Raw genomic sequence first — 9,423 nt, forward strand, 5'->3', positions numbered from 1 at the left:
GAGCCTTATGCAATTAAATACAGTCAAGAAAGGAGTCCGTCTTCCTCAGGATAAGCCTCCTAGTACATATATATTTTCTTTTTTAAAGAGACAATTAATTTCATAGACAGCAGAGGGAGCATGGGAGGGATTGGAGATAGGATGACTGGGGTAATTATATGATTTACGTATGACATTCTCAAAAATGAATTTTAAAAAAGTATCATTTTGTTGCAATTAATTTTATTTTTAAAGGAATACTTTAAACACAAAAACACACACACGTGTGTGTGTGTGTGTGTGTGTGTGTGTGTGTGTGTGTGTGTGATGGAGTGACCATTATGGACCTATAGAACCATTTCACCTTTATTATTTGTTCACATTGTTGACTCTGGGAAACAATATGGGATAATATGTGCAGAGAAAAATGAATTTTAAATTTATATTGAAAATTATAATAGTAAAAATTATGAAGGTAACAAGTAGATTAAAATTACTAGTATTTCAAACTATGTCTCTCTGGATAGTGTTCTAATCAATAATCCTCATCTTGTGTCTAACTACATCAATGTTTTCTGTCAATTAATTTTTTAAAAGCAACAATGACATCTTTATTCCTCAGGCTGTAGATCAGTGGGTTCAGCATGGGAACAATTATAGTATAAAACACAGAGGACACTTTCCCTTGGTCCATGGAACTGACTGATGATGGCTGCAGGTACATGAATGCTAAAGATCCAAAGAAGACAGCCACAGCCAAGATGTGGGAACTGCAAGTGCTGAAGGCTTTGGACCTGCCCTCTGTGGAGCGAATGCGGAGGATGCTGGCAATAATGAAGATGTAGGAAGTAACAATTGTCAGGACTGGGACAGAGATGTTCAGTGTACCAAAAAATAGAATCAACATTTCATTGATATAGGTATTAGAGCATGCAAGCTTCAAGAGGGGAAGAAGATCACAGAAATAGTGATTGATCACATCTAATTTGCAGAACCAAATCCTAATCATGAAGCCTGTGTGAGCTGATGCACAGAGCACTCCAATAACATACACACCTGAAATCAGGGAAATGTACATCTGATAGGACATGGTTACATTGTAAAGCAAGGGGTTACAGATGGCAACATAGCGGTCATAGGCCATGGCAGCCAATATGTAACACTCTGCAATGGCAAAAATGAGGAAGAAGAAGAGCTGAGTCATGCATCCAGGGTAGGAGATGAGGTTCTTCTCTGTCACAAAACTCACCAGCATTTTAGGAGTAACAACTGTGGACTGACAGAAGTCAATGAAGGACAGACTGCTGAGGAAATAGTACATGGGTGTGTGTAGGTGGAAGCTGAGTCCAATCAGTGTGATCATGCCCACGTTCCCTGCCACAGTGACCACGTAGATTCCTAGGAAGATCAGAAAGAGGGGCAGCTGGAGTTCTGGCTTCTCTGAGAGTCCAGCCAAGAAGAACTCAGTCACTGTGCAGTGGTTTCCTGATGCCATGTCCTCCATTAAGATCCTGAAGGAGTGAGAAATTATAAGGCTGTTAGAGTGACTTTATTATTCTTTTTCTTGTACACAAAGTCCCCATATAAATTATTTCTGACTTAGAATACCTTTGCTCTCTATATAATTACCTCAACTGGGTTATCTTAGATAAATAAAATTTATCCATTATTATTATTTTTAAACATATTCATAAAATTTTAACAATTTTTTAACAATTAGTTTTGTATAAAATACTATCGATGAGTTCAATTTTTTAAAATTTTGTATTTCAAAGCAATGTCTCTAATTTGACACTTAGAGTATCATTTTCCTGCATTATAAGACTATCCCCAACTTTAACTTTAAATTTAAATTTTCCAGTTAAAATATAGAGTTTAGAATATACTCACCATAGAAGACTACCCTTCTTTCAAAGCACAGCCTTTGCAGCAGACTCAGGCTGCAAACTCCATATTTCAGCTAGAAAAGGTAAAGTTGGGGTCATCTTACATGTTGCAAAATATGGTGATTGTCAGAGAGAAAAAGTGATAATCTTGAGTAAGCAAGTTTTCCCCACAAACAGTGAATGATTACCCAAAATCTAATCTTTCCAGGGGATCTCCAAAGTTCTCATTTCAGATTTTTTAAAATTTCTAATAAAGTTATATACAGTCCTGAAATTTCCATATTTGAAAGCTATATGACATTTGGAGCAGCCGTTGCATTAGGTACTAGATATATGGTGTTACTAGGAAGTGGTTTGTGGTCTCAAAACCAGGTCTTAAAATGAACAGGATTATTAGTGGTTAAATAGATTGTGAGGCCATGAGGACAAAGAGTCCATATTTACTCCCAAGACTTACTGATGACAACCTTGACTAGTACAATGTATCTTTTTACTTACTATGGAAAAAATGAGTATTGCTGGCATCCTACTTTTCAGAAAATCTACAATATGATTTTGAGTAGTTAGTTCATATTGGCATCTGTTAGAGGGAAATTTGGCCATTTCTACATATTAAAATTAGTGAAATAGATTCAGCTCAGTGCCTATTTTTCCCATTTATATGTTATGAACTAAGAAGGATTGCAATGCAGAAACACATAAAATGAGGGGAAAGTATATTTATCCTCTATACTATTGAATTGTGAACGAACTAATCATTGTGTACACAAAGCAAATTCCTAATTGGGTTACATTTTAGTTATTAAATGGTAAAAAGATTGAAGTGCTTTTAAAATTTTAACATTTATGTCTTGTACAGAAAACAACTTAAATCCCAAGAAAGCTCAAAGATTTAAGTAGACAGTAAGATAAAAGGTCTTGAAGACAATGTTGAAACTCTAGACAGGCTTGGAAGAGTCCAACTTTAAGATTTCTTAGAAAGTCACATATAAATAAAGAAGAGATAAAAAAATACAATGATTCTAATCATAAAGGGGCAGGGGACATAAAAATGTAAGAACCAAAACATACCATCTGTAAAAAAACCTCTTCCTAGAATGACCCAGCCAATGCCATCATGATTTCACAGCAGCAGTGAGGACTGTACACAATTAACCACAGATTGGTGTGTAAGGAAGACCTGACACCTGGCTTCCCCACTGTGAGCTGTGGACTACTAATAGATTCTCAGATGGGGTAGACATAGTCTTTAGTTGTGTGCTTACTAATAAGCTCCCCATACTCAAACCTTATAAGATAATATACCTACAAAATCAGCATGTGAAGAGTTAAATTAAACACCAATAAAATCAAAATGATTTCATTAGGTGTACATTGGAATGGGTTTTTAGAAAGTTGTGGCAATGCCAATCGCAGATAAGGAGTAGCTAGATACATGACACCCAATTTGATAATGGTGTAAAATATAAAAACTTTGAAACATTGCCAAAAGCATCTTGGCAGCATAATAAAAGGTTGAACACACATCTTCTATGAACATCAGTTATGTGTTTTTAAGTTTTATCCAGGATATTTGAGAACATTTGTCTGCATAAATAGTTGTGAGAATTATTCTGGCAGGTTTATTTGTTTGTTTATTAAATATTAAGTAGGAAACAGTACAAATATTTGATTATACTTTTTGATAGAATAGAATTATTATTAACATTTATAAAGGAATAAATCACACTTGCAGGCAGTACCACAATTTCAACAGTATGGTAATTTTAGAATGGCCATAAAATAGATATTTCAGACATTAATAATATTCCAAAATATAACAGTCTAGATATTGTTTTACTATATCTATGAAAATTATAAAAGTTGGACAAAATTTTGTTGTATTTTAATTACCATATTAATTTTCTTATTTTTTCTAAGTGGAAATATCAACACATTTGACAACCATAGAAATGATTAAATTCTTTGCATTTTGTAATGATTTTGTGTGTGTGTGTGTGTGTGTGTGTGTGTGTGTGTGTGTTAGCTTTTAAAATTATATTTTTTTTAGATATTCCAAATGCTCAATCATTTTATTGATGATATTCTATTTTTAAGCAAAGCACAGTAGTAACTGCAGATAAATTCTCATTATATTTTTCTTTAGTTTTTCAAAATTGAGTCATGCTTTTTCTCACTAAGCTGTGACATGTTTTCTCATTGTTGCTGAAGAGTTTTAAGCCAGGCTTCTCTTATGTAAGTGCATTATCTCAGGCTTTATGTTACCTAGTCTTTGCATGTCAAACAATGAATTCTATATTTCTATTTTATTACTATGTATTCTTATATTAAAACATATCCCAATGGAATTTCTAATATTAAAAATGAAATATGAATGGCATAAAATATTAACAAGTGAGCAGAAAATATCCAGAAGTCAATTCAATAAGACTGAAACAATCCCCATGTGCTGAATACTTTAAATAGTCTTGAGAGAAATTGAAGGAAAGTTTAATGAGAGAAGAATTCGCCACAGTAATTTTTTAAAATACAAAATATGATTAAAACTCAAACTTCATAGACTCATGAATAGGCTTGTCATAACCCAATTACTGGATTTCACATTTAAGGCATCAATAAAGAACTTGAAGCAATCTTTTTCTACTTTAGATCATTTCAAAATTAATGGCAAAGAGTAATGTGTGTAGTTGATTTTCAATTAGATACAAAACACATATGAATATGAAATATGCATTAATTTATTTATTTTTCCAATACTGTTATTCATCAAAGTCACCTAAGATGAATACAGCATGAATAAAAATTTGCCAGTGAAAAAATGTAAGAATGATTATGCAGAAAATAAAAAAAATAATTGCATTTTCTGTTCATACTCATAGCCTTATTCCCAAGAGAGAACAGAATTTCCACAGAACAGCTCCAGTTTAATTTCTAGCTCTTCTCGAGATCACCTCCACAGCTGTAAATAACTAGTTCCTATTCTATTTCTAGACTCAAGGACTTTAATATTGTATCAAATATCAACATATTACATTCAGTTATATTAAGTCAATGTCATTAGCTCCTTAATCGTTATTATATTTAAATTTTATGTTTATTGTAGGTAGACTCGGAGCTCATACAAAGGAAATGACGATACCTCAGCTCATTGCAGCAGTAAAATGTAAAGTGATATCCACTCTGCTTTTAAAAATACACAATCTAAAGCTGCAATGTTAGCATATGTTAATTAGGACTAGGCTTTAATAGGTGATAAAACTTTACAGGCAAAATAAAACTTTGAGGGAGAGGCAATAAAATTGTAATGAATTTATTATTATTGTATCCTGATAAGCTTACGCTAAGTACAGAAATGTGCCAATATTCACTGTAATGTTTCATAATGAGAAAAACTTGAGTAAATTCACAATCATAAATTATTTAAAAGAAATCATCTCTATTTAATTCAAAGGTGTAACACTAACTAATCATTTTATGTTTTATAATTTATAAAGTGCTTTTACTATCCAATTATTCCAAAGCCCATATAGATTTAATATGGTTGTTTGAAAATTTTTGCTTGTAAAACACCTTATGACACCCAATGATTATCAGGATAAACTAAAAATACCAAACATGTTTACTCAAGCATTTTGTTTGAACTTTGGTCTCTAATTAAATCAAGTTTAGTGGGCCTATAAGTTCTGCAATGTAGAAAAGAAGGCCGAATCTTGTAATGGAACTTAGTTACTTGAAAAGCAGTCATCACAGTAGGAATGACATATTAGTGGGATTTTAAGGAGTCAAACACTATGAAACCTTTTTGCATTAAGATTGAGCTGAGCATTACCACTTTCTCATGGTGAAGTGTACTTCTTGTGGCCAGCATGTCTTCAAAGTTACTATAACTTCAGACATAGAAGTCAAAAGAAGCTATGAAAATGGTCCTCAAACCAAGAAAATTCTTTAAAAATTTTAAATTTAATGAGGAATATATAAAATTTAGTGTGAAAATATTTCTTCACATCCAAGATAAATTATTTTATGTAATACATATAAAAACATCAAGGCATAAATCCTTACTAAGTCAGTTAAGCAAACACATTCCTGGATCAAGTATAAGTAAAGAGACCTATGAGACATCATTTATAAATCCGCAGTGGTCATAATGTGATAATAACTCATATAAGATATGCAATACACATTCACATTCAAGGACATGCAATTCAAGCATCAGGAAAGACTGTGAGTGTTCTGAACTGCTGAGTTTTGTCCTTTATGCTGAAGAAGGCTATTGGTTCTCATCAGAAACAACACCTGTCAACTATTCATCCCACTATGCTGTAACGATAATGACATTATGTATATTCAAGAAGTTTGAGAGCGTGGTGTATGGGTTATGAGGTCATAATAAAATATACTCTTAGGGGGCTCACATGTGCTGAGCATGCCACAGTCATCAGTGCTAGGAGACCAGGGCCTATGCCTCAGTCTCAGAGCTGAAGTGAAGTCCATCTAATGAAACGTTAACATCTCCAAGTGTTTCCTCAGTTCTAGTCTTAGCAAAGTCTTACCTTTCACAGTCTCCTGAGCAGTTCTGCCTCCTATTCTCTGAAGATGTACCTTGGACTTATATATGACAGCTCCAAATAGCATGACAGGATGTTCTCCAAGGATTTCCATCTCTCAAGGTGAAATCTCTTGAAAAGAGAAACAAATGCCATTTCCCAGATGGTTAATCTTTTTCTATCATCAAATTTTTACATGTGGTTACAATTTACATACAGAGATTATCTGTATTAAAACAAATATTGTAACAAATGAAATCTGAATATAATTTAAGATTCTACATTTCTTATATGCAAATAGACAGTATGGTTGTTTAATCCCACATTAAAATGAGATGGTCTAGGATCTAGAACATATTCTGACAGTTATACCTCACAGAAAAGAAGGCTAGGGAATTTAATCTAATTTAATTTTAATGATTCCACATCTGTAATTTATATATTTGAGAACTTTTACTTCAGTGACCCAAGTAGGTGGGATTACAGGCATATATTAGTATACCAAGAAACCTTAGGTATTTAGGTGTATGTGTGTATGCATGAAATGAAGGTGCAGGTGGAAGTGTGAATAAGCATGTGAAGGGCAAAGAACAAACTCTGGGTTGCTCTTTTGGCTGTCCAATTTTTTGATGCAAGGCCTCTTAATGGCTTGGAATTAGCTAAGCAGACTAGTTTGGTTGAACAACAAGCTGTTGCAACCTACCATGCCTACTTTTTAAAATGAAATATAGAGATCCTGAGCAGTTCTTAGTGCTATTGAAACAAGCATTTTAGCAAAGGAATTATTTTCTCAGCCCTATTCTTTTCCATGAAAGTACATATTTATTCACCTAAGAGAAAATTAATCATCGTAAGTAATAATGTTTAAGCCATGACCAATTTTAAATATACAAAAACTAAAAGCATTATAGCTATTAATGATCTTGAAACACTTTTACTATTTGGATGCTGTCTGAGGCTCTATTTCACTGTTTCCTTATCTTTATGGGCAAGACTTCAATATAATACTTGATGTGCCTTCATGTACCCTAATGTAGTTTTATATAATTAGCTAGAACTATGAATACATATTATGTATTTCAAATGTTTATTTATTTGTTTCAGAGATCATAGTTTTGGAAATGTCGATGACAGGGCCAAAAGATACAGAAATAACTGTGCTTATGCCCTGACATAACACAAATGAGTCTTATCATTTTTATAATTTATTCATATTACACCCTGATTGTTATCCTCTCACTTGTATCTTCCTGTTCCTACCCTCCCTCCCACTTTCACCCTATTCCCCTCCCCTAGACCTCTGACAAAAGGGTATACCTGCTCTCCCACCATAGGACCACAGCCTATCAGGTCTCATCTGGATAGGATGTTTTCCCTTCCTCTGAGTGCTGCCAGGTGAGTTTTATCTTTTATTTTTAATTTGTTCACTTTACATCCTGATTGTAGCCCTCTCCTTCACTGCCTCCCAATCCCACCCTCTCTCCTTTATATCATCTCCCTCCCTACCCCCGTCCTCAGAAAGGTAAAGTCTGTTTTGCTAATATGTGACTTCAGCCTATCAAGTCCCATCTGGACTACCTGTATCTTCTTCCTCTGTGGCCCTGCAAGGCTGCCCCACCAGACAGAAGTGATCAATGTGGGTGTGGGGGGGGGAGGGGGGAAGTCCATGTCAGAAGTAGTCCTTATTCCCCATATTACGGGAACCACAAGGAGACATGCAGCCTATTTACTGCATCTGAGCAGAGTGTCTAGGTCCATATCATACATGGTCCTCGGTTGGTACATCAGTCTCTGTTGTAGTGTGGTTACCTGTATCATATGGCTAATATCTGCTTATGAGTGAATAGATAGCATGCATGTCTTCCTGGGTCTGGGCTACCTCACTGAGGATGATCTTTTCTAGTTCCAGCCATTTGCTTGAAAATTTCAAGATTTTCTAGTTTTCAATAACTGAATGATATTCCATTGTGTAAATGTACCACAGTTTCTTTATCCATTCTTTGGTTGAGGGACATCTAGGTGGTTTCCAGATTCTGGCTATTATGAATAAAGCTGCTATGAAGATAGTTGAGCAAATGTCCTTGTATGGTAGAGAATTTTTTGGGTGTATGCCTTGAGCTCATTGGCACAGGAGACAACTTCCTGAAAAGAATGCCAATAGTTTATGCTCTAAGATTAACAATTAATAAATGGGACCTCATGAAACTGAAGATCTTCTGTAAAGCAAAGAACATTGTCAACAGAACAAAATGACAGTCTACAGACTGGGAAAAGATCTTCACCAACCCTACATCTGACTGAGGGCTAATATCTAAGATATATAAAGAACTCAGGAAATTAAACACCACCAAACCAAATAATCCAATTTAAAAATGGGGTACAGAGCTAAACAGAGAATATTCAACAGTGGAATATCGAATGGCCAAGAAACACTTAAAGAAATGCCAAATGTAGTCACCAATTAAGTGCAAATCAGAATGACTCTGAGATTCCACCTGTCAGAATGTCTAAGATTAAAAAAAAAAAACCTCAGCCGGGCGTGGTAGTGCACGCCTTTAATCCCAGCACTTGGGAGGCAGAGGCAAGCAGATCACTGAGTTCGAGGCCAGCCTGGTCTACAAAGCGAGTCCAGGACAGCCAAGGCTACACAGAGAAACCCTGTCTCAAAAAACCAAAAAAAAAAAAAAAAAAAAAAAAAAAAAAAAAAAAAAAAAAAAAAAGAAAGAAAAGAAAAGAAAAAAAATTCAAGGGACATTACCTGTTGGTGAGGATGTAGGGAAAGGGGAAAACTCCTCCATTGCTGATGAGAGTGCAATCTTGTACAAGCACTTTGGAAATTAATCTGGTGCTTTCTCAGAAAATTTGGAATAATTTTACCTCTACATCCTATCTTTTAAAAGCCAAGTATATGTATATGTATATGCACTTATAATATACGTTTATATTATCAATTGAAGAATCCTTTGAAATATTTCCAAAAGTGTGTAGGTCACCACTGGTTAGTGGACTCA

General features: G+C 34.4%; 1 protein-coding gene across 1 annotated transcript; it reads right to left on the bottom strand.

The window, feature by feature from the left end:
* Positions 1–544: 544 nt before the first annotated feature.
* On the bottom strand, positions 545–1,495 carry LOC311598431 (olfactory receptor 8G18-like; the record flags this gene model as incomplete). The annotated part of the gene is made up of 1 exon (XM_084783478.1): positions 545–1,495. The coding sequence occupies exon 1, from the start codon at positions 1,481–1,483 to the stop codon at positions 545–547; it is 939 nt and encodes a 312-aa protein (XP_084639604.1). The 5' UTR covers positions 1,484–1,495.
* Between the last annotated feature and the right edge of the window lie 7,928 nt (positions 1,496–9,423).

This window comes from Acomys minous (assembly GCF_964271855.1).
Source record: "Acomys minous genome assembly, chromosome: 5".
In the NCBI taxonomy this organism is placed as follows: domain Eukaryota; kingdom Metazoa; phylum Chordata; class Mammalia; order Rodentia; family Muridae; genus Acomys; species Acomys minous.